This window comes from Macaca fascicularis, chromosome 1 (assembly GCF_037993035.2).
Source record: "Macaca fascicularis isolate 582-1 chromosome 1, T2T-MFA8v1.1".
Classification (NCBI taxonomy): Eukaryota; Metazoa; Chordata; class Mammalia; order Primates; family Cercopithecidae; genus Macaca; species Macaca fascicularis.
In genome coordinates this window covers 148,898,028-148,924,609 of record NC_088375.1, presented here as the reverse complement: position 1 = coordinate 148,924,609, position 26,582 = coordinate 148,898,028, and the positions used below count along the sequence as shown (strand labels likewise).

At 36.1% G+C, this 26,582-nt stretch overlaps 1 protein-coding gene across 4 annotated transcripts in view; it reads right to left on the bottom strand.

The window, feature by feature from the left end:
- The window catches only part of COL24A1 (collagen type XXIV alpha 1 chain), a 400,532-nt gene that overhangs the window by 7,822 nt on the left and 366,128 nt on the right, over positions 1–26,582 (bottom strand). For 3 of the 4 annotated variants that reach the window (XM_015433402.4, XM_065519318.2, XM_005542833.5), the window contains 5 exons: positions 19,832–19,867; positions 19,698–19,724; positions 9,901–9,966; positions 9,121–9,289; positions 1,578–1,687 (listed from right to left, as the gene is read on the bottom strand). In XM_015433402.4, the coding sequence (XP_015288888.3) occupies positions 1,578–1,687; positions 9,121–9,289; positions 9,901–9,966; positions 19,698–19,724; positions 19,832–19,867 (408 nt within the window). Of the gene's footprint in view, positions 1–1,577; positions 1,688–5,584; positions 5,753–9,120; positions 9,290–9,900; positions 9,967–19,697; positions 19,725–19,831; positions 19,868–26,582 lie in introns of those variants that run through there. The other variant, XM_065519320.2, reaches the window with a different exon arrangement.

The following is a 26,582-nucleotide window of genomic DNA, read 5'->3' as shown; positions in this document are numbered from 1 at the left end:
CTGAGGCATTTGTACTAATGTTCAAGCATAAGGTTAGAAAAATATCAGTTATGAGGTAATGTAGAAGAAAAAATAACAACAAAAAGAAAAACAGAAAGAAAAAAATGAAATGAGAGGAAAAGCAAAAGAAGGGCATACACATGGAAAGATAATAAGGAACGTTAGAATTTAAGTAATTCAATTCCTTCATTTTACAGATCAGAGTCAGAAGCTTGCAAAAAATATTTAAGCTTTCTGAGACTTAATTTCCTTGTCAGTAAAGTGGGGTATAACACCAATCTGGTATGGTCGTTATGAGGATTAAAAATGACAAATGTAATTTACCTAGCATTGTGCCTGGCACAGAGCAGGCCCTCTGGTGGATCACAGTTTTATTCCCTAGGTTAATAGAGGAATAAAGACTAGAACCCCAGTCCCTGATTCCCACTCTACTGTTCATCCTAGCACTTCTCTGGTCTTCCTTGGGTTGAGTTTATGAATCGAAGAAATGGGAGAAGTGATTCAGTCATGGAAAGAACTAGAGTACTGCTTCCCCACTGCTCCTATTTCCTTTGCACAGTTCACACAGCCCCATCTTCTTTCCTTCTGGATAATCCTGGGCCAATTTCCATTGGAATGAGGATGATGATATGGATATTTTGGAAGTAGGACTATCATGCTGCTCTTTATTAGAGGTTCATGATTCCCTAGGAATGGAAGAATCCTTCCCTCTTTTATTTCAGGGGCGATAATGGTGAATGCCTATTAAGATAAATTGATGGAATGCCCTGGTTAATGAAGAGAGGTGTTTTAGGAGGACAGGGCAGTTCAATAAGAAGCAGCTAAAGAGATTGAATTTTATCTGCTGTCTTTTTATGATGAACAAAACACACAATAGGCACATGTATCAGTTCTTTGTCAATTGAGAAATTCTTGATCATAGATCAAGCTGGTTTAATCAGAAAAATAAAGAAACATAGTTTTGGTTTCAATATATGTTATAGGTACAGCTAGGATTTAGGTTTTATAAATATTTGTTATAACTCTCAGTGTTATATGTTAGTTTAACAAACTAACATGCATTCGTTCTAAACGTTTGATTTATAGAATTATTCATGAAAGAAGTTTTTAGTAGTATTCTGTGGATGTTTAAGAAAGGTTATTGTGTGCCTAATAACCACAAATAGCAAGATTTTGTGGCAAAATTCTCTTTTTTAATGATTATAATATAATTTTCAGCAAAACTTCAGGTAACTGATTACTGGTTACAAACACTACAGCTGTTTAAGAAATTTCTAATGTGTGTGTATGCATAAAAACATAGCATATGTTGCACAATTTTAAAAGGAATTTAAAAAACATGATCAGTAGAGTAAGCCAAACTAAGCTAAATCATAAAAGACACAATCAAAATGTCAAGATTTACTGTGATTAACTAGTTTTTAAAAATAGCATATTTATTTCTCATACATAATAGAGAAAAATCTTTGCTTTCATTCTTAAAATTCATAATTATTTAAAGAGATAGAATTTTAAAAATAACTTTTCACTGATACTGTGCAATATAACAACATATATTTTAAAATTCAGTAACATACCTTTGTTCCAGAGACAGGAGGTAAGCATGTCTGGCCACCAGCACTGAAATTGCAGAAAACCTCAATGGCATCTGAAGGACAGCCGAGATTTGGATCAATCCAGTATTTTCCTAATAATTTATAGTAAAACATAAAGTTACTAAATGCCATAATCCTTGTAACTTTTTTTTTTTTTTTTTTTTTTTGAGAGAGAGTCTCACTCTGTCACCCAGGCTGGAGTGCAGTGGTGTGATCTTGGCTTACTGTAACCTCCACCTCCCAGGTTTAAGTGATTCTCATGCCTCAACCTCCTGAGTAGCTGGGATTACAGGAATGTGCCACCACGCCCAGCTAATTTTTGTATTTGCAGTAGAGATGGGGTTTCACCATGTTGGCCAGGCTGGGCTTGAACTTCTGACCTCAAGTCATCTGCCCACTTCGACCTCCCAAAATGTTGGGATTACAGGCGTAAGCCACTGTGCCCGCCACATCCTTATAAATTATCATGATACTTTAAATACATATTATCACAGTCTTACCTGTTAAAAACATAGAAGATGATATACTTACATTTAGTGAATGAATGAATGCTACAAGCATTATGTAAAATTGATACTAAAAATGCTGTATTTTTCACATAACTATCAATTTAAGTGTTTCATAATTTTAATCAAAATGATAGAATTGCTGAATTGATTGTTTCACTCTACAGATAAGATGTGTTCAGCAACTAAAAGTCAATTGTTTAAAGTTACATAGTTAATAGAAAAGTTGAACTTAATGAAGTATATTTGTATATTTCTGTTATACATCATTACAGTGTTTCAAATGAACATTTTGTTTTATAATAGAAACAACTTTGATCTTTTGAAGGAAAAATATATCTTTATGTATAATACTGATAAGTAAAATAAAAATAAGAAAACATTTTTGTTTTCATTAAAAAAACCATACAATTAAATGTTTATCATTTTTGTACTCTTTCAGATTTCCCACTTTATCATTCAGTGGGAAAAACTGAAGTCCCTATAGCTAGTGAAATTCTACCAGTCTTTACTCCATTGAGTGCCCAAGAGAATAAAACTGGGCCTAAACTCAGACTACAGAAAATACTTAGATTGAAAAGCAATGGGCTAGCATCTTAATTCCAGACTAATAGACTGAGAATAGTAAAACAGCATCTTATTCCAAATACAAGGGACAGGAATTTTTGAATAAGGCAGCCCTGTTTTCCTGCATTAAAAAGGCAAGAAAATTCAACAGTTTTTGTCAAATGTCATTTTTTCTACAGTAGGCAGAAGTCTTTGTTCATTCCACTTTTATTCCATAACAAAGATTCCTCTAGCTCATCCTGAGCTTCCTCTAGCTTCCAAAACATCCTCAAATATTCTCCCCTCTACTATTCTACTAATCCCTCAATATGCTTACTTGCTGAATTGGTAGCTCAAAGGGTAGAAATGGTCCTCAGCTGCAGCAGTGTTCAAACTTTAGTGTGCATCAAACCATCACTAAAACACACATAGCTGGGCCCTACCTTTGACAGTTGCTGATTTATTAAGTCTGGCGTGGGGCTTAAGAATCTGCATGTCAACAGCATCTAATTCTGGCCCAGGATCACATCTGGAGAACCAATGATATATTGAAATACAGAAGAAAGGGGTGAAGGAGGTCCACCATTCCTAGTCCCTTATCTTCAGAATTTTGAATATTTCATAAAGTTTGTAGAAAGTACAGCTGAATTTTTCATCAGAAACTGATGAGGGCTTCCAGTCTTACCTAATGGAGTAAACATATATCTTCTTTCATCTTCTCTTGTCTTCCAAGAAATACTATCTGACTACTATATGAGCTAATAATAAAAAAGTTCTTTATAACAGGTTTTTCATCAAGCAAATTTTTATTGTTATATGGGGTGAAATGCTTTGAATTCAGGTGTTATATTCTACAATGGTGAACTGATAAGGGCTCCATAATTTCTTTCAAGGTATGCTGAGTTAGAGATAAAGTCCTGCACCATGATATATCTTTTGTGAGCCTAAATGTTCTGACTCAAAACTAGCTCTTCCCTGAGGACACTGCTTCTCTTGTAGCCTCCACAGTGTTATGCCTGAAGGTAGGAAGGCATCTTTCTTGCTCTTCGTTGCTACTTTCAGACCATTCTTTCCACTTTCTCCCTGAAAATACTCCATACTGAAATTACTATAATCACATTCTATCACTCATTAGTCCCTCCTGGTGTAATCATTTACTATTTTTCTTTGATAATTTTAGCCTATTATCGCTTTCAGAAAATCTACTTATGACCTAATTCTTGGTGATTTTAAATCCATGTAGATGATGCTTTCAACATGTTGGCCTTCAGTTCCCTGAACTGTATCCTCCCCAACCCTCTTACTTTTCCACCAATGATCTTGTACCCTCCCCATACCCTCGTACCTTACTTTAACCATTAACTTCCAAGGCCATATCCTACCTTTTGTTATTACCAACAACTGCATCTCCTCCATAATTTCATTTCTCTTCTCTTTCCAGTTCATTCCCTCTCGTGTCCTAACTCCAATAATTCTTCACTTTCATGAGGACCTACTATCACTTTTTCATTGCCCCTAATGATCATATGTTCACTTCCCTTCTTACCCAGCTTAAAAATCTACAGTCCTTTACTGTAGTAATGTCCTTATGAACTTCCTTAACACCCTTGCCCTGCCTCATTTCACTCTACTTGTCTCATAAATCCCCAATCCTACATAAGTTTCTCCCTAACCTGTGCCTATACCTGCACAGAAAAAAAGTGGTAGGAGAAAAACACAACTGTTGTGATGGGCCTCCTTCAAATTCAAATGTGTCTGTAAAGTTGCCAGACAGTAATATGGTGTTTCCAGAGTTTATTCCCTCTATCACTAAGATAGTTAACTATCTTATACCTATTCATTCATTCTTATCCTCAACTCATAACCTTCCAATTTCAATGAGACAACTGAAGGAATCTGAAGAAAATTTATGTAACTTATATAAACTCCCACTATCATATCTATCCACATGTCTGTGCTTGTGCACATATATTCTACCTTCTCTCTCTCTCTCTCTTTTTGAAATAGGAATTTCTCTCTCATTCTGTCGCCCAGGATGGAGTGCAGTGGCAAGATCTTGGCTCACCGCAACCTCCACCCCCTGCAGGCTCAGGAGATCCTCCCACCTTAGCCTCCTGGGTAGCTGGGACCACATGCACATTCCACCACGGCTGGCTAATTTTTCTATTTTTAGTAGAGATGAAGTTTCACCATGTTGGCCTGGCTGGTCTCAAATTTATTGAAAAAAATGTTGGCCTCAAGTGATTCATCTACCTCAGTCTCCCAAAGTGTTGGGATTACAGGCGTGAGCCATGGCACCTGGCCTGCCTTCTCTCTTATTATAGTGAATAAACTGTGTTCCTATAGAAGACTTATCTTAAAACAAATATGAGAATTTAGCTGTAATCTATTAATCCAGACATTACAGAAATGCACAAAAGTGTAAAACTGGGTCACCCTTCTTATTATTTTTTTTTGTTTTGGAAAATACAGTTAAGTTTTAGAAAAATATATTAACATATAATGGGTTTGTTGATATTTTAAAGCAATTGACACATGAATAGTTTTAAAATTTGTTTTGGTTTCTGCTATAGTAAATATCAAAAGTTGGCTGGGTGCGGTGGCTCATGCCTGTAATCCCAGCACTTTGGGAGGCTGAGGCGGGAAGATCACGAGGTCAGGGGTTTAAGACCAGTCTGGCCAACACGGTGAAACCCTGTCTCTACTAAAAATACAAACAAAACAAAACAAAACAAAACAAAAACACACAAAAAAGAAAAATTAGCTAGGTGCGGTGGTGGGCGCCTGTAATCCCAGCTATTTGGGAGGCTGAGGCAGGAGAATTGCTTGAAGCCAGAAGGCGGAGGTTGCAGTGAGCCGAGATCAAGCCACTGCACTCCAGCCTAGGCACTGGGGTGAAACTCTGTCTCAAAGAAAGAAAAAAAAAAAAGAAAGAAGACTTATCTTGTTCATTATAGTTTCAGATTTAAATTCTACTTCTTTTCTTCTCTTTTGAGTCTGCTTTTGTTGTCTGCTGTTTCTACTAGTTCTCATTCATGGTGTTTTGTCAACTTGTGTGTTTGGCTGTCGTTGATTGTGTGCTGGACACTGCATTTTTGAAATTACCTGTGGAAATAATTTGAGTCCTAGGATAATGTTATCTTTTATATAAGATTTTTGTTTGCTTCTGACAGGTATGTGGAGGTTCCAGCAGTTTGGAACCATTTTAATACAGGTTCAAAGTTCGGGATTTTCTGAGCTATCCAGATGATGTGAAGCAAAGCTACAGTCTGTATGAATGTTCGTTTTCTTCCAGTTTATCCTTACTACTAGAGTGCAGGCCTTTGAAAGCCTAAGTCCTCACCTTTGGTGGGCCACAGATTCTAACTTTTGACCCCTACCTCCTGAAGCCACCAAGCTTCTCAACATACTGGGGGCAAAAGTAGCTCCAAATGTTGGGTTCACTTTCTGCTGTCTCCTTTAAAGTTTCAGCTTGAAAGTTCATTGCTGTTTGTTATTTATTTTATGCTTTTAACTTCAAAAATTAATTTAGCCAGGTAATATGAATTACCTGCTTCATTACTGGGAATGAAAAGTTCCTAGCATTATCCTTTTCTCTTAAAATCTGATAAAGTTTTAACTACTACCATTCCTCTAAACTGCTCTTGTTGAAGCTCCTCAATGATGTCTGCATTGCTAAATTCAGTAGTCTTTCTCAGTCTTTGCTTTACTTAACATTGACTCAGTTAATCCCTTCCCTCCTCCTCTGGCAAACATTTTCTTTGCTTGATTTTCAGGGCACCACATTAATCTAGTTTTCCTCTTATCTCAGTGATAGCTGCTGCTTTGTTTTCTTTGCTAGTTCGCCCTCACCTTTCTGATCTTTAAACATTAGAGAGCTCTAGGATCTAGTTTTTAGACATCATTTCTTTTTTTCTTTTCTTTTTTTTGAGATGGATTCTCACTCTGTGGCCTGGCTGGAGTGCAGTGGTGTGATCTCAGTTCACTGCAACCTAGGCATCCCAGGTCAAGTGATTCACCTGCCTCAGCCTCCTGAGTAGCTGGGACTACAGGTGCGTGCTACCACACCCAGCGAATTTTTCTGTAGTTTTAGTAGAAACGGGGTTTCACTGTGTTAGCCAGGATGGTCTCAATCTCTTGACCTTGTGATCTGCCCACCTCAGCCTCCCAAAATGCTGGGATTACAGGCATGAGCCACCGCGCCGGCTTAGACTTCATTTCTTCCTTTACTTACTATGTAGGTAGTCTTAAGCAGTTTCAAGGCATTAAATACCAATTAAATGTAAATGATTTCATAATTTTTATCCTTACTTAGACCTCCCTCTTGACCTTCAACTTGAGTAGCCAACTACCTACTTGACATTCTTACTTGAATGTCTAAGAGACATCTCAAAGTAAATATATCCAAAATTTTACTCCTGATCTTTTCTCCAAAATTTCATCTCCTGTTAACAACATCCCACCCTTCTATGGTAAAAACAAACAAACAAACAAACAAACACCTTAGAGTCATCCTTTGCCATTCTATTTCTCTCATAGCCCACATCCAATCTATCAACAAAAACTGCTGGCTCTATCTTAATCCATTTATTCCTGAGGCTGTAATTTTTTTGAACTTTTGCAATCAGACCTTGGTGATGACTTTAAGCAGTAGGATATAAATAACTCCCACATGCTTAGCGTTCCAATAATGGAATGCTTTTCCACTGTTAGCCAGGATGCTAACAATGATTTTTGTTAAAATAAAGCATATTGAAAAATGTAACCATTTTTTACCACTCCCTCGGCAACCAACTCTAGTCCAACCAACCATCATCTCTCCTGGATTATGCCAATATCTTTCTCAGTAGTTTCTCTACCTCTACCCCTGTCTTCCTCACTATATTTGCAACATATTAGCTAGAGTAATATTTTAAAAATCTTAGCCAAATTATGTCACTTCTTGGCTCAGCAATTTCCAGTGGCTTCCCATCTTATTAGAGACTTCTGAGTACTCTAGAGGGTCCTGTATTATCTGACTTTTTGATATCTTTCTAATAAATTTCCTAACATTCTCCCCCATATGCACTCTCTTCCATTCATACTGGCTTTCTTGCTAATTCTAAAACATGCTAGGTATACTCAAAGACTCAGGGTTTTTGCATTTATTCTTTGTGCCTGGAAAGCTTTCTCTAGATTTCTTGTGGCTTGCTCTCTTACCTCCTTCTGATATCACCCAAATGTCACATTCTCATAGATGCCTTATCTGATCATTCTATTTAAAAATTGTATCTTGTGCTCCACTTCCTATCAAGTCCCCCTTCCCTGCTGTTTTGTTTTTCCTTATAGCATTTATCATATTCTAGTGATGAAAGTATTTGGGGGCATAAAGATTTTTTGAATACTGCACAATCCACACCATTTAGTTATTTCTCTTATAAGGAAGGTGGACTTTGAACTATATTTCATACTAATTTTACATATCTTACAATGTCTTTGTTCCTTTCAATTCTACAGAATTATATTTTTATGCCCTCAAATATGGGAAAGAATCAAGCTGAGAATTATTATAGGCAGCTACAATTGTAAGTATTATTTTAGTTTTTATATTAATCTAGGGCAGAAAATATCTTTAGAAGTTAAGTGTTTTATTAATATAAACAAAATGACTGTTTTCATTGAAGTTCTAGAACGGAAGCAGATGGTTTGGACATGTGTGTATGTGCGCATTTGTGTGTGTGTGAGTGCAGGTATGTGAGACATGTGTATGTATAAACAAAATTAAAATGACCACAGAATAACATAACATAGCTTTTTCAAATCAGCATTTTTCACATCAGAACTTTTCAAATCATAATTTTTTTTTCAAAATGTCATTGTGTTAAAACTAGAGTTTGTAGCAGACAGGGTTTCCCCTGTTTAACTGATGACTCCTCTTGATTTAAAACCTTGCCTTGATTGTTCCAATCTACGTTCATTTTTGCACCTCTGGCTAATGAAATTGGGGCATCTGTGTTGAGATGAGAAACTTCCAAGAATGACAAACCACTCCCATCTTCATGGTCATCAATTCTAGAATGGGACCTTTAAATTCCATTTTGTATTTAAAAACAAAACTAGACTTTTAGGGAGTATGGTGAAGGAGATTCTCTAATATATCTATTTATGTTGTTAACTTTGGTAGTCTTGACTTACCAAGTTCTGATGGGTGCTACTGTCTGTTAATGCAAAGGTCAGGCCTATCTATCTTAATTTTTAATATGAATATGCTGTATTCCAAGAACAAAATGTAAGCAAATGACATAGCAAGGGGTGGACGACATTAGAAGCATGTCTCCCTCATAGAGTATTTTATTCTTGATGACATTAAAATGGCTTCTGCCAGAGTTTTATCAAACTAACTATGATTTAGAGTGAACACATTACAAATCTCAAACACACTGAACTGATGAAATGAAATTTGACATCAGAGTTCGAGGTAACCAAGAACTTACCATCTGATACTTTTTGTTCACAGTTAAGTAAATCTTTGCAGATTCGTGCTGGGTTATCTCGTGTGCCAAGAGGATTCTTGATGCTGTGCAATAAATTGCTAAGGTAGTTCAGGGTTTTGAATATCTCTTCACTGTGGTCAATTAAAGTCACTTCAGTATTCTGGTAGTTCTGCCAAGTCATCATAAGAATTACGTAAGCAAAAAACTCCTGAGGACCAACATGGGCCAAGGCAGGAGAAGAATGTGTTTCCGTTACGTGTAGTAAGTTGGGAGTAGAATGTAAAGAACAGTTTATATTTAAGCATAGGCATATGTGTATGTTTTATTAACCTTAATCTTTTAAAGAAGTTAAGTTCACATTCGCAAGTTTAGTTTTCAAGCTAACATAAGAATTGCTATGTCTACTGTATTATGTTTTTAAAATTACACATTGAATGATTAGAGTTTAAATAAAATAAATGAGTAGTGATAATATATATATCTCATTTTAAGAAACATGGCTAACTTCATTTAACTACTTTCTTGGCTAGTACCAAATTCCTTACAAATAACAGTATTACATTTTTGATTTAAATGTTTTCCTTACAAAACATCCTACGCATATATTTCTGCTTAACTATACCAAAATCACTTACTTCATTCTTGAAAATGGTTTCACATTTTCAATCTGTTTTAAATACAATCTTTGAGATAATGTCACATTTTGGCCTCCAAAAAACTTCTCTGTTTAATTGGTATATTGAGAGACAGTGCCAATATAAATAAAACCAGATACGTTACCTCCATCTGTAGGGCAGTATTTGATTCAATCAAGGCTTGAATAGCAGCATTGATATCCATTTGCTTCTGTGTAAAACAAAACCATTTGAGATTAGGAATAAGATCAACACTGAGTGCTCCAAAGTAAAGGCTGCAAATTCTGAAAGCACTGCTGTAAAGTATACCAGACTTATTATCTGAAGGGGTTCTGTAACTCTTAGACAGATTTTGCAAATATTACCTGGCTATCTAAAAGGACAATATGCCACCTTCATCCAAATCTAAAGGTCTCCTAATTAAAGTAGGACCAGAGTGTAGAGTCCTCAAATGAAAAACTATTTGTTCCTGTTGCCTGAAAACACACACACAAAGTTCCTCAAATGGAAGAGAATAAAATACGATCCTCTCAGTTAATAAACTGTAAAGTGAAGAATAAATAACTGTAGTAATTTTTAACAGTTACATTCTTGGAAGGAATAGAATAAAATACTACTGTCCTGAGGTAGTCACCACATTAATTTAATCTGATACTTCTGTGGTTTTAAAAACAATTTCTGAAGTTGGAAAATGTACCATGAGTCCCAAAAGAAATAATACAGAAGGAAATCAATCTCCTCTTGCATTTAATAAAATATATTTTTAGAAAAAGACTGAGCATAATCATTAGTAAAAGTCTTTTTTTTGTAATTATTTTTTAAAAATTATCTTAGAACAATGAAGCATGGTTCTGGGAAACGGCATCTGTGTAAGTGAAACAAGCAATTTAATTTCTTTCAGAGTCATTGTACTGTGAAGACATCTTTTTACTTGAAGGCTTATATAATAGAAACAGTTTTCAACAGATCTCTCACAGCTCATGGTTGGTAGTTTGAAAAACTATTTAAAATGATGGAATAATCAGTAAAATGTGCTCTCCCTTGCTTCAGCATGTGTTTTTCATATTGGAAAATAATTGACTCATTCTGCATATATATACTGCCAAATACTGTGATACACACTGAGGAGAAAATGGTAAACAAAAAAGAAATTTGCCCTTATGGAACTTAAATTTAGAGAGGAGAGAGGCAATAATTAAATCATCTCAAAAATCATAATTACTAATTGAGATACACGCTATGAAAGAGAAGTGCATGAAACTATGAGAGAAATTAGAGAAATTAATCAAATCTGGAAAATGTAAGAGGTTGGAAGGAATAGGTCAGGGAAGGCTTCCCTGAGGTAGTAAAATTTGAACTGATATCCAAAGAATAAATAAGAATTGTTAGGAGAAGGGGTAGGAGAGCTTTCCAGGCAGAAGAAGCAAAGGCCACGAGACAGAAGGAGCATGGACTATTCAAGTAGCAAAGAGGTTAAACCTAAAATATTCTCCGCAGATTAAATAATTATGACCATACTGCTCATGTGAATGAGCAGATTTTGGATATGGGTGACAGAAAAATATTGGCACTAAAAATGGGAAACTGAATTAAGTGCTGAACCAAAGCCACCTTTATGTTGTTCACTTGGTCCCCTGTTGGTGATTAAGAGTTTTAATTAGAAAATCTAGCATAGTGGTTCTCAAACTCTTCAGAATTGGAATCCTTTTGCACTTTTAATAAAGAATTCCTTTATTATTAGAGGCCTTACAAATTTTTTGTTTTTGTTTATGTGAATTATAACTTTGGAGTCTCACTCTGTCACCCAGGCTGAAGTACAGTGGCACGATCTCGGCTCACTGCGACCTCTGCTTCCTGGATTCCAGCGATTCTCCTGCCTCTCAGCCTCCCAAGTAGCTGTGACTACAGGTGTGTGCCAACACACTATTTTGTATTTTTTGTATTTTTGGTAGACATGGAGTCTCACCATGTTGGCCAGGCTGGTCTTGAACTCCTGATCTCAGGTGATCCGCCCGCCTTGGCCTCCCAAAGTGCTGGGGTTACAGGTATGAGCCACCGTGCCCGGCCAACTTTTGATATTTACTATGGTAGAAGCCAAAACAAATTTTAAAACTATTCATGTGTCAATTGCTTTAAAATATCAACAAACCCATTATATGTTAATATCAATATTTTCATAAAAATTAACTATGTTTGCCAAAACAAAAAAATTAATGAGAAGGGTGACCCAGTTTTACATTTTTGTGCATTTCTGTAATGTCTGGATTAATACATTACAGCTAAATTCTCATATTTGCTTTTGTATTCAATTGGTTGTGAAGAAAATCTAGCCTCATAGAGATACGTAGGAGGAAAAAAGAAAAGTATTTAAGTTGTCTTTTTCAAATAATTATGGATTTTCTTCTATCATATTATACCTTATACCAAAACTTGATAAGTGGTAGTTTCTTAAAGGTTAGTTTCTGTGGGAAAACTGAACCCACCTCAATGAACATTTTGTACTTTTATACTAAACTCTATTGGTCTATTTTATACTTTCATAGATCTTTTGCCTATACATGATTTTATTAACATCATATATTAATCATTCTGAAAATACTGATTTATGGAATTATGTAGGTCTTCCAAACACTGATATAGCTCATTACTTAATGTCAGAAATTACATTTGTTAACATCATCAGGAAAACATAATGTTACTTATCAGGAAAACATAAGTAATGGGAATCTATTAAATTCTCAGTGATAAATACGTTTTCCCTAATTCTTATTTTTGCTTGAGAGCTTGAAATTTATCATTGGCATCAAATTCTGTCAGTTGTTTTCCTTGAAATGACAGGCTAACTTCATTCCTTTTCAAGAAAATATCTGTAAACTACTCATGTCTTAATAATACTGGTAGTCTGTCAATAAAAAATGGTACTCTATGATAAAACTGGCTAGTTGAATTTGCAACTCAAATAGCTGCACAGTGCTTTCAAAGCAATCACTACAGTGTGCACTATAGGTACTTTATATGTTCTTCCATTTCATCATACAAAATATCAAAAAGATATTTAAAGAAGATAAGAGATCTAGTAGACAGCAAAACTGGTGGAATAATAACCTTCCAGAATTCTCTCTTGGCAAGTTAAAAAATGAAATAAAACCATGTCTTTAGAACTAAAGGACAGTATGAGAAAGGTGTCTTACTAAGTAGAGAATATAATAAAAGCACATAAACTATAGAAAAAAGAATCAAATAGAAATTCTGAAGTTAAAAAGTACAATAGCTGAAATAAAAATTTACTAGATAGGCTCTACAGTAGATTTCCATAGGCAGAAGTAAGCACCAGTTAACTTGAAGACAGGTTTATTGAGATTATCCTGTCTGAGGAGTGGAAAAAAATAATGAAGAAAAATGAACAGAGACTTAAGAGATCTGTAGGACACTGTCAAGCTTACCAACATATGCATGATGAGAGTCTCAGAAGGGAAGGAGAGAGAAACGGGGGTACAAAGAATATGTAAAGAGATAATGGCTGAAAACATCACAAATCTGATGCAAAAATATTAACCTACACATCCAAGAAGCTCTACAAACTTTCCCAGATACGTCACAATCAAATTATCCAATTCTACAGACAAAGAGAGAATTCTGAAAGCAGAGAGGAGGCTCATCATGTCCAAGAGATCTTCAACTAGATTAACAGCTAATTTCCCATAAAAAAATCATAAAGGTGAGCAGGCAGTAGGATAATATATTCAGAGTGCTAAAAGAAAAGACTGTCAGCCAAGAATTCTATTTCCAGTAAAACTCTCCTTTAAAAATGAAGGAAATATTAATATATTCCCAGTTAAATAAAAACTGAGACAATTTATCACTAACATACCTTCCCTAGAAAAATATTATAGGGAGTCATTCAGGCCTAAAGTAAAGGATACTAGGCAGAAACTTGAATCCAGCTGAAGAAATAAAGAGCAGTAGTAAAAGTTACAATACAGTAAATATAATATATAGTATAGACCACAAGTAGCCAAAAGTAATTTCGAAAAAGAAGTTAGAAGCATCATGTTTCCTGATTTCAAAACTTACTATAAAGCTTCTGTAATCAAAACAGTTGGTACTGTCATAAAGACAGACATAAAGACCAATGAAATAGAATAGAGAGTCCAGAAATAAACCTTCTCATTTATGATCAAATTATTTTCAACAAGAGTGCTAAGCTCATTCAATGAGGAAAGAACGGTCTTTTCAACAAACAGTGCTGGAAAAATGGAATATCCACATGGGATAGAATGAAGTTAAACCCTTAACTTACGTCAAGTACAAAAAACTTACATCATGAGTTATATCATGAACTCAAAATGAATCAAAGACTTGAACATAAGAGCTAAAACTAAAAAATTATTACAAGCAAATAGGAAAAGCCTGATAACATTTAATTTTGCAGTGATTTCTTGGAGAGATAGCAAGAGCACAGTCAACAAGAGAAGAAAGTAGATAAATTAGACTACATATATATATAAAAAAATCTGTGCATCAAAGGACACTATACAGAGAGTGAAAAGGCAACTCAAGGGATGGGAAAAAATAACTGCAAATTGTCTTTCTGGTAAAGGATTAATACCTAGAATACTTAAAGAGCTTCTACAACTTACTAACAACCAAAAAAAAAAAAAGCAATCCAATTCAAAAAATGGGCAAAGAACTGAATAGATATTTCTCTAAAGAAGAGGCTGGGCACGGTGGCTCACGCCTGTAATCCCAGTACTTTGGGAGGCCAATGCGGTTGGATCACTTGAGGTCAGGAGTTCGAGACCAGCCTGGTCAACATGGTGAAACCCCAGCTTTACGAAAAATACAAAATTAGCCAGGCGTGGTGGAGGGCACCGGTAATCCCAGTTACTCAGGAGGCTGAGGCAGAAGAATCACTTGAACCTGGGAGGTGGAGGTTGCAGTGAGCCGAGATTGCACCACTGCACTCCAGCTTGGGCAACACAGAGAGTCTGTCTCAAAAAAAAATTTTTTTAAATACAAATGTCTAATAAACACATGAAAATGTGCTCAACACCACAAAGCACTAGGAAAATTCATGTGAAAACCACAATGAGATACTGCTTCACAACCATTAGGATGGCTGTTATAGAAAAAATAAACCGGAAAGTAACAAGTGTTGGTGAGGATGTGGAGAAACTGGAAACTTGTGCACTGCTGGTGGTAATATAAAGTGTGTAGCAGTTACAGAAAACAGTATGGCAGTTTCTCAAAAATTAGACATAGAATTGCTACATGATATAACAGTTTTATTTCTAGGTATATACCCAAATGAATTGAAAGTGAAGACTCCAACAGATGTCTGTACACTAATGTTTATAGCAGCATTATTCACAATAGCTGAAAGGTAGAAGCAAAATAAGTGTCCATTTGGATAAACCAAATCTGGTATATGTATTCAATGGACTATTATTCAGCTTTGAAAAGAAATAAAATTCTACTATAAGCTTACAACAGAGATGAACCCTGAAGATATTACATTAAGTGAAGTCAGTCAGTCACAAAAAGACAAATATTGTATGACTTAACTTATATGAGGTACCTAGAGTAGTCAAACTCATAGAGACAGAAAGTAGAACGGTGGTTGCCGGGGCTGGGGAAAGGGAGGAATTGAGAATTATTACTTAATGGGTACAAAGCTTCAGTTCTGGAAGACAAAAAAAGTCCTAGGCATGGATAGCAATGGTTGCACAACAATGTGAATGTACTTAATACCACTGAACTCTATACTCTATTTTTAACTTAAAAATAGTTAAAATGGTAAAATTTTGTTATGTATATCTTGCCAACATTAAAAATAACAAGTAAATATGCTCATTATCCCTTAGACCAAACTATCCTACTTCTGGCAATTTGTCCCCTAGGTATTCTACAAAATGATATGTATATGGACAGGACATTTGTACTATGCGTAATAAAAAATTGAAAAAAAATGCTCATCAACAGAGGGCAAGCTGAGTAAATCACAGGATAGTCTTAATTGACATGACTATGATTTTCTGTGTGTGGCAATAAAGAATACAATGATTATTAGTAGATTAGTAGTGTAGAGTTTGATGCTTTAGTCATGCTAAGGTACCAGCAATTTTAAACACCATCAGCGCAAGCGAAAACTCAATAAAAAGGCATTTTTTCTTCCTGAACAGGTATTAGAAAGAAAAGAAATTTCATAACACTTGGCCACTAAAATTTTTCTTGACGATCTCTATTCCTAGAATCCCCAAGGTATTCACAAAGCCTAGCTCAAGACTGGCACATAGCAGTCAATTAATTTGTTGAATTTATTGATTTTTTTTCCCCACAGGCAGACTTTAAGAAAGGCACGGTCAGAGAAATTGTATTAAGAGGATTTGCCTGGGAAGTCATTCAGTTACATCTAAGTGCCCACATCGAAGTATAAATCTCTCATTAGGTGCAGTGAGGGGATCAAAAAAGGAAAAATAACTTCTTCCAGGCATTCTAGTTAGAACATATTCTCACATGGAAATCACTCAATGTTTACAAAAACATGCATGTAAAATAGAAAACAGAGAATAAAAATTGATTATATGTTGTGATTAGTGAGTGTGAAATAATGAGGGGAATTAGACAGCAGGATTCATTATACGTTGGCAGAATGTAATCTTCACAATTCTCTCCAAATCATTCAAGTGAAGAGCATACCTAGTCTAGGCATCTCAGTATTTTGAAGAGAAGTGTTATTTTTTCATATGTCTGAAGTTTCAAGATCACTGGATGGTGAAAATGCTGACCAAACAGGAACTCATTTCAGGTCACACCCCTTTTTATGATGGGAGTTTTTGCTGATTCTAGGGAACCAGAATATAATAGAAGATGCCACTTCTTAATTCATCAATCCAGGTTCTACAATTGACCCATTAATTGGAATAAATCAGTTGGGAATTCTTTCTCTCATTTAATGATTCTTAATGATTGTTATTTCCATCTTATACACCAAACACAGACACACATAGACACCGTGTTCTTCCCTTTACTCCACTAATCACTTCTAGTTAACTTTGACATCATGTTGTATACTTCTGTGTTCATTTCTAAATATCTTACCATGTACACTGAGGTCTGGTCATTACCCTACCCTCACATTCAAATTCACCATCAATACATATTACTTTTCCTGAAACATTTCCTTTTAGCTATTCCACTTTAAATAACTGACCAAGTTACTTGAGTTTCGTAGGTCTTATAAAGATGTGGCTGGACTGGATTATAAGTTTTCATACTTATCTTGACCCACAGTAAGAAATACATTTTTACATCACGACAAAATTCAGACAAACATACATATATTTAACCTCAAAAAGTTCTGTAAAACCATATTTATTCTTGCTGATGATGATGTACTGACTTTTTTTTTGTTTTTTAAAATTGAAGTAAAATTTATATAACATAAAATTCACTATTTTAGTCATTTAAAAGTATACAATTCTGTTGTCTTTAGTAGATTCACAATGTTGTTCAACCATTACCATGATTGAATTTCAGAGCATTTTTATTACCCCCCAAAAGAAAATCCATATCTACTAAGCAGTCCCTCCCTATATTTTTTTCTATTCTATTTCATTTGCTCTAAAAATAATCTTGAATGAGACTCACTAAATTGGTCTTATGATCCACTGACCAATGAATCCCAACTCAAAGTCTGAAATAACTGCTAAATAATTACTGAGAGGACCTCTAGTTCTATGAATCTATTCCTTTATAGATATTGTTTCTCTCCAAGTGAAATCTAGTTTAGAAGATTCCCACTAAAATTTCCTGAGATGTTGCCTTTTTTGTATTCACGCAGGCATGCACTCAACATTTATTAAGAGCTTAAATGGAAGGGGAATTTAAAAAGTAGTCTCTACCTTCAGAGTGTTCACAATATAATAGAAAAGACAAACATGAAAGTAAATGAGTATGAATGAAGAACAGGAAGTGATCAGTTCTATCTTGTAGTGTGATGAGGGGATGGAATTAAGAAAAGTTTCATGGAGGCCGACTTTAGAAAGAATGCATAGGTGTCTTCTCATTGTCATTTAGACGTCTGCTCTAGAAATCTTATTCTCAATGTTATTTTCCTACAGTGGACTCTGCAAGTTCCAGGAAAACAGCACTATATATGGAAATCTGTTTTCATATCGGCCAAGAAGGAATACAGAAAGGAGGAAAAGGGAGAAAAGAAGGAAACAAAGAAACAGCATTTATTGAGTAGTTATAATGTATTCAACACATATATCTTCTTAATCTTCCTAATTTCTCAAAGTATATACATATTTTAATCCACATTTTGCTCTGAGCAAAAACCTCTCATGTCTTAGTCTATTTTGGCTGTGTAGGAACACATATATTTTCCAAGTGAGACAGGGATATGTGTCCCACACTTTGGCACTTAAATGTGAAAATTTTCACTAAACATTTCTTTAACTTGCCAATGACATATGATTCTTTAGAACTTGAACTTGTTCTTTCTTGAGAAGGGAGCTATGATATATCAAAGTTATTATAATTTGGGAAGGCAATTAATGAGGGTACTTGTAATCCATGCATTGTGGGGATCCAGGAGGAAGGGAAGAATAAACAAGTGGAAAGTTATTTGAAGACTTGAAGAAAGATTTTTTTTTTTTTTTTTGAGATGGAGTCTTGCTCTGCCAGGCTGGAGTGAGGGGGCACAATCTTGGCTCACTGCAACCTCCGCCTCCTGGGCTCAGGCGATTCTCCTGCCTCAACCTCCTGAGTAGCTGGGATTATAGGCATGTGCCACCATGCCTGGGGTTTTGTCATGTTGGCCAGGTTGGTCTCAAACTCCTGACCTCAGATGATACACCCACTTCAGCCTCCCACAGTGCTGGGATTATAGGTGCAAGCCACCATGCCCGGCCGAAAGACATTCTTATTGATGTTCACACAGGGAGAGGTTCCCTCTGCATTAGTCAGAAGACCAGAAAGGGGAAGTGATTTTTTAAAATCACAGATAAATGGGTCTCTTGTTTTCAAGGGGATAGTCTTCCTTGTGGCACTATGCCCCAAGGAAAAGCTGAGGGAAATGAAGAGTTTCTGATCTGCTGAGAGTAGATCACAGGAAACCACCACCGAGAACTAGCAGAGATCTAAATGACATCAGAGCAGCATGTGAAATAAGAAGGCTTAAAAGGCGCAGGACTGACCATTGTTTAGGATGGTGTAGCCAACAGTAGATCCACACTAGGCAGAAAATATGACCCAAGGACTACTGTATTTGACCAGGAGGCTGGAGGAGCGGGGTGTGGGTGACGTTGCAGATGGAGACAGACCTCTCATAGGGAGCAGGAAGACAAAAAGACTGCGGAATATGAGAATGGATACAAAGCATAAGGAAAATCAAGCTTAGAATATCAGAGGGCATGAGAATAGCAGGAGCAACATAAACATTGCCTCAGAGATAAGGGTAGCAAGTTTTGGGTCATAGTAGTTAGATAATAAGCAAACATAAAAGAAGTCTGATGGCTTCGAGAGTTACCAGAAACTGAGAAAGATTCATGTAAATCAAAGAAGTGGATAACTCTGGCTGGCAAAAAGAGAACATTTAAAAAAGGAGAGTGAAGATGTAGAATTAGGAAGAAATGGAGGTAATTAGTTTTTCAAGTGCTTATTATGTATTATACAATGTGTTGCGTGCTTTACTTCTTACTCAATACTTGAAACCACCCAAGAAAGCAGGAGATACCCTCTCCATTTTATAAATAAGAAGTCTGAGGCTTGGATTTCATGTTTGTGTAGCTGGGCCAGCCCTGTATCAGGTTAGCAAAAAAGAACAGAGGTATGCAAAAGGGACACCTTCTAATAGGGAGTTAACAGAAGAAGATTTAAAAAGTTAACATGACATACTAAGATAAAACAAAATAAAATCAAACCAAGCAAACTTACTCTTGGGCCTGGTGCTCCAGGTGGACCCTAGAACACAGCAAATTAAAAATATATACATTTATTTAGTAGACATATCAAACCAGGCAAGCATATAAGCATCAATAGTAAACAGATATAAATGAAAACCAACTCACTGGAGGCCCTGGTTGACCTCTCGGTCCTTGAGGACCCTGGAAGAAATGGAGACAAACACAAGAGGTATATGTTATACTTTTGGTTGGGTATAAGCAAGAGAACTAATATTCAACCTCTGTCATCACCTTTCGTGCCAGGCAAGTCATACAATTTAAAATTGTTTTAGTATTCTAAAGTTACATGCTCCGGTACTTAGCTATCATCCATATTCATAAACAAGCTGGATATTTATTTTCCTGTTTATTGATATTGATATTATTAGAAACTGAATTTACTCATTTTACTAAACTACTATAAATGTAACATTTTAAAATGTTAGTATTGTCTAAAGATGTTTTTCCTGTTATTTCTAACTGCCACCTACCTAATCATCAAATATAGAAACTTCAGTGTTCTTAGACACCTTAATTTCCTTCATCTACCTATAAACTGGTTGCCAACTTCAAAATAATACTTCTCCATTTTTATTGACAATTAAATGAATGAAGGATGTTAAAATTAATTAGTATTAATGTGGAAATTAGAAAAGTTAAAAGGTATATAGCAAAATGTCAAAAGCTATGTTGACATTTTTCAAAATGAAGCAATAGTAATTACTGTTAAAAATGCTCAAAGGCCCTGTATGTCTGTTCAAAAGTAACCTAGATGTTCAGCTAAATGTTAAGACTATATTGAATCGACTCCAATTATGGTTAAAAGATGGCAAAGCAACACTTATCTTCAGCTGAGTTTTGGATAATGTCGACACCATGCTTGACTTAGTTTTAAGTATCTTGTATTGCCAAAGCTGTTAATCCTAAATATACTGTGATAGCTAGAACAAACAATACATAGCAGCTTGAAAAGAGTAGAGTACTCCAACACTGTGCCTGCTAGACATGTCTTAGTTTATCTGATTTATGATTACAATTTTAAGCAGAGAATGTACAAAACTTGTACATAATTAAATGAATGAATGATGTTAAAATTAGTACTAGTTAATTTTAATACTATTAATACTAGTTAATTTTAACATCATCCATTCATTTAATTATCAACCAATGCATGTACTTCAGAAGCTGCATGGTAGGTGACAGAAATGTCACATTGGAGATAGCCTTTTAACCATACAGAAGCTCAAAATGAAATTGGTTATGTACGCTTCTCCATTTTGGATCAACAATGTAAAAATAATAAACAGTTGTGATAGTCCATTCCACTTAGCAAGTTTTTGAAATTTGGAAAATATCACTGATGGTTCAGTACAAAATATGTGTCTTATCCTTGACTTCAAAAGAGGAATTTATCATAGAAAAATAAGAAACAATTTCTACTGTTGACTTCATAAAGTTCATTCTAGCTTGTTATCCAGAACAAGTCAGACCACCACAAATATGATCAAACAAAATACTTCAAACCCACCCCAAGATAGGGCAGGGCAACCCCAATGTAATCACATAGAATAGGGAAAGTAGCCAAGTTAAAAAAATATGATTCCAACAAGATAACATTTTATTAGTTCTTTTTTATTACTCTAGCTAATACACCATTAAGGTGAAGTGATTCACTGTCTCTCTCTTTCATGTAAAGCAGTTTATAGGCCGGGCATGGTGGCTCACACCTGTAATTCTAGCACTTTGGGAGGTCAAGGCCAGAGGACTGCCTGAGCTCGAATTTGAGACCAGCCTGGGCAACATAGTGAAACTCCCTCTCTACTAAAGTACAAAAAAATTAGCCAGGTATGGTGGTGCGCTCCTGTAGTACCAGCTACTTGGTAGGCTGAGGCACGAGAATTGCTTGAACCTGGGAGGCAGAGGTTGCAGTGAACCGAGATCACACCACTGCACTCCAGCCTGGGTGACAGAGTGAGACTGTCTCCAAAAAATAAAATTAAATAAGTAAAGTAGTTTATAACAATATTATGATTGTCTCTGTTAATTTTCTTTCACTTTTTTTTTTTTTTGAGATGGAGTCTTGCTCTGTCGCCCAGGCTGGAGTGCCGTGGTGTGATCTTGGCTCACTGCAATCTCCACCTCCCAGGTTCAAGTGATTCTCCTGCCTCAGCCTTCCGAGTAGCTGGGACTACAGGTGTGCTCCACCACTTCTGACTTTTTTTTTTTTTTTTGTATTTTTAGTAGACACAGGGTTTCACCATGTTGGGCAGGCAACTCCTGGCCTCAAGTGATCCACCTGCCTTGGCCTCCCAAAGTGCTGGGATTACAGGCGTGAGCCATTGTGCCTGGCCATCTATGTCAATTTCTAAAGGGGAACCAAATTACTCTGAATGCTTATGGTGGTTATTTGGCTATAGTGAAAACACTGCCTATGAAAATAGATTCTCTTTCCACTTTATTCCAGAATTTACATACAATCCTCCAAAAGTAACGTATTCTATCAGTATACTTTAAAAATACGTGTAAGTGCGTTCCCTTAAACTTGAGTATGTTAGTCTTTTCTTTTATGTAAATTTCTTTTATTTCATTTCCTTATGTCATCTCCCTTATGTAAATGCAATCTTGATTTAGCTTCATGATCCTTATTTTAGGCTGGCTCAGTTGCAGAGAGCTTCCTTTTCTCATTTATAAACTGAGGAGCTTCCATTGTAGGATGTTTAGCAGCATCCCTAGCTTCTACCCACTAGATGCCACTAACATCTCATTCTTTTTCCCCAATTATTCAACCAAAAATTTCTCCAGACATTGCCAAATGTCTCCTAGGGCAGTAGGGGGACAAATGGCTGCTGGTTGAGATTCATTGGTTTGAAAGGAGAGTTTAGTAATATTAAATAAGATTAACTAGATAGCAATGTAATTAGAACAGAATGAGTGAGCATCACAAGTCATATGGCGTGACTGCAAACAAGAACATAAACTCTTCAAGCTGTCATGTGGGTGATAGCTGGGCTACTCTAGGTGGAGGATACACACACACACACACACACACACACACACACACACACACACCCATATTCCTTACCAAGTTGCTTCTAACCCTCTTTTTCTAAGAGGCACTGTAATTTATAGAAAAACACAATCACATAGGAATAGGAACTGGGAGACCTGGGCTCTGGTTTTTGTCTTTGTAACTTAATTTGCTATATGGTCTTAAGTGAACTGCTGCACATTTGGATCTCAGATATCTAAATTGTAATATAATAGGTCTAGTGAAGATAATCTCCAAGGTTCACTTTAAAATTATGATTTTCAAGACTTTTGTCAAATTTCTTCCTGACATGTGTTTTTTAAAATTTTTAAATTTTCTTTAAAGATGGGAGTCTTGCTATGCTACCCAAGCTGGCTTTGAATGCCTGGGCTCAAGCAATTCTCCTGCCTTAGCATCCCCGAGTAGCTGGGACCATAGGCATGTGCTTCTGCACCTGACCTACCTCATGTTTTATATCTGGATAAAGAAGGTGTACATATGCATACAGATTGGGAATTTAAAATTTAAAGTCTGTACAAATGTAATAGTAAGTGTTCTTGAATTTAATAAGTTTGATAATTTTTTAAGGAATGATTTATACTATTTATGAATTTCAAAAATAAATACATACATATATATGCTTTAAAAGCTTACGGTGTTAATATTTAGGACCTATTTCCCATATCCTAGTTTTTCCTTCTAATGCAGAAACCATCCTCCTCACTTTCAAATTGGAGGCAAATAAGACAATGCTAATCAAGAACTGTGAAGACACATTAACTTAGAGATAATATTAGAGAAAATGTCAATGGGATGTTTCAATATTTTATGATTTCATTAAATAGTATGCTATAAATATGAAGCAGCTAATCTAAAAATTCATGCTGAGATTGTTCTCGGTTTTTTTTTTTTTTTATTTCTATAGCTTTAAGTTATGTGATTCAAGTTGTGACATTCTGTCAAAATTATTTTCAGGCCAGGTATAGTGACTCATGCCTGTAATTCCAGGGCTTTGGGAGGCAAAGACCTGAAGGATCACTTGAGGCCAGGGTTCGAGGTCAGCTTGGGCAACACTGGGAGACACTGTATCTACAAAAATAATAATAGTAATAATCATTAAATAAATAAATTAGCCAAGTGCAATGACATGCACCTGTAGTCCTATCAGCTATTTGAGAGGCTGAGGTGGGAGGACTGCTTGAGCCCAGGAGTTCGGGGCTCCAGTGAGCTATGGCTGCACCACTGCATGTCAGCCTGGGTGACAGAGCAAGTCTGTCAAGAAAGAAAAAAAAATCATTTGCCGATATCTGACACTAGGATACCATTTCTGCTATAAGTTAAAATTTTACTTAGAATTTTACTTACGTTAAATTTTTACTAACTGTATCTCATTATTTCCAGCTGTCCTCTTTGCATTACTTACTCTAAAATTTACTCAATTGTGTTTTAAGTGTTTGAGGTCTCATAGAAAGTAGGAAATTTTGTAAACTTTCAGGATTAATTTGCCAGTAACACAACAGTTTTGAAGTAGAGAAAGAGTAGATAATTCTACATGTTATCTGCTAGGTTTCCTTAGGATGCCATAAAACTCTGGCTCTGTTTAGTATATATATATGAACAGGGCTGGGTGCGGTGGTTCATGCCTGTAATCCCAGCACTTTGGGAGGCTGAGGTGGGCAGATCATCTGAGGCCAGGAGTTCAAGACTGGCCTGGGCAACACGGTGAAATCCCGTTTCTACAAAAAATAGAAAAAAAATTAGCCGAGTGTGGTGCTGAACGCCTGTAATCCCAGCTACTCAGGAGGCTGAGACACGGGAATCACTTGAACCAGAAGGTGGAGGTTGCAGTGAGCTGAGATCATGCCACTGCACTCCAGCCTGGGCAACAGAACAAGACTCTGTCTCAAAAAAAAAAAAAGAAGAAAAAAAGAAAATATATACGAATCTAGGGACTCATTTTAAAAACAGTCCATAGGCAGGCAGACAGGCAGCAAGTATAGAACAGAAAGAAAAATAACTCTTTCATAAATGGCCATACAGAATCAGCTCTCTCAATGGTGGAAAGGACCTACTTGGGATCAACACTAGAGTTTACAATGTTAAATTACAGAAGATGTGAAGCTTCCTAATCAAGAAACCCAAATTATAATAAAGGGGTTACTTTTCATGTGTTGTATAATGAGCTATAAACATCTTTGTATTTTTTTAAAGTCACTGAATCATGCTTTGGTCATTTTTTGGTTATTTTTAGGTATAAAACTTGGTAAGGGCCGGGCGCGGTGGCTCAAGCCTGTAATCCCAGCACTTTGGGAGGCCGAGACGGGCGGATCACGAGGTCAGGAGATCGAGACCATCCTGGCTAACATGGTGAAACCCCGTCTCTACTAAAAAATACAAAAAATTAGCCGGGCGAGGCGGCGGGCGCCTGTAGTCCCAGCTACTCGGGAGGCTGAGGCAGGAGAATGGCGTGAACCCGGGAGGCGGAGCTTGCAGTGAGCTGAGATCCGGCCACTGCACTCCAGCCTGGGCGACAGAGTGAGACTCCGTCTCAAAAAACAAACAAACAAACAAACAAACAAAAACTTGGTAAGGAGAGCACAGTTTAATAAATTCATAGTTTAATAAATTTTTCTGCATGGAAAATTTTAAAATGAGATTGAAGCCGGGTGTGGTGGCTCATGCCTGTAATCCCAGCACTTTGGGAGGCTGACTGGGGTAGATCACGAGGTCAGGAGATCAAGACCATCCTACCTAACACGGTGAAACCCCGTCTCTACTAAAAATACAAAAAATTAACTGGGTGTGGTGGCAGGCACCTGTAGTCCCAGCTACTTGGGAGGCTGAGGCAAGAGAATCGCTTGAACCTGGGAGGTGGAGCTTGCAGTGAGCCAAGATTGTGCCACTGCACTCCAGCCTGGGTGACAGAGTGAGACTCAGTCTCAATAATAATAATAATAATAATAATAATAATAATAATAAGATTGATAAACCAATTTGATAGACTGTTGTGATTCTGATATTTGTGCAAAGACTTAAGTCTCTTATTTGTCTCAATACAATAGGTCTTAGCTAATAAAATCCATTCCAAAAATGCACCATTTACTAGTACTATCTGAGAATGACCTCTGTGAGTGTATTACTTTCTGAAAGACAGTAACCAATTAGGTGTCTTTAGCCAGTCAATTATTTAAACTGTCTCCTTAAAGAAAACAAACTGGTAGAATGCACTGAAAAATTCCCAGTGAAAGTGTAAGAAATGTTACCAAGCTTTTCCATAAAACAAAGGAGAAAAGTTTAACAGCACATCTTATGTATTATGATAATTGCAGAATGATCTCCAGGAATTGAAAGATTACCTTTATAAAGCTCCTTAAATTATAATGGAATCAAAGGAAAAGAGGTGATTAAAAAGGTATTTAGTATTAGTTACTCAACAATAAAACAGAAAAAACTCATAATTCTAATGTGCCAGTGAATCTTTTTTTTATTTTTAAATTATTATTATTATTATTTTTTGCAGCAAATTTAGTTGGCTACTCTAAATGCCACTGTGCCTATTTCCCATCTCCCTCGGGTACTGGAAGTTTGCATATTATTTGTGAAGAGAACCATGATAACCCACAGACTAAAAACCCTATAAAGCATATTAATTCAGGAAATTCTACTTTACCAGGCTAGAATTGGAAATAGCGTTTCCCTTTTTAATTTTAGGGCATATTATTCATTTATCAACTATTACCTATTACATGGCAAGTTCTGTGCTAGACACTGATAACCTGTGTACTACACAAAGTTCCCTACTCTCATGAAGTTTACATTCTAGTGGAGGGGACAGGAAACAATTGCAAT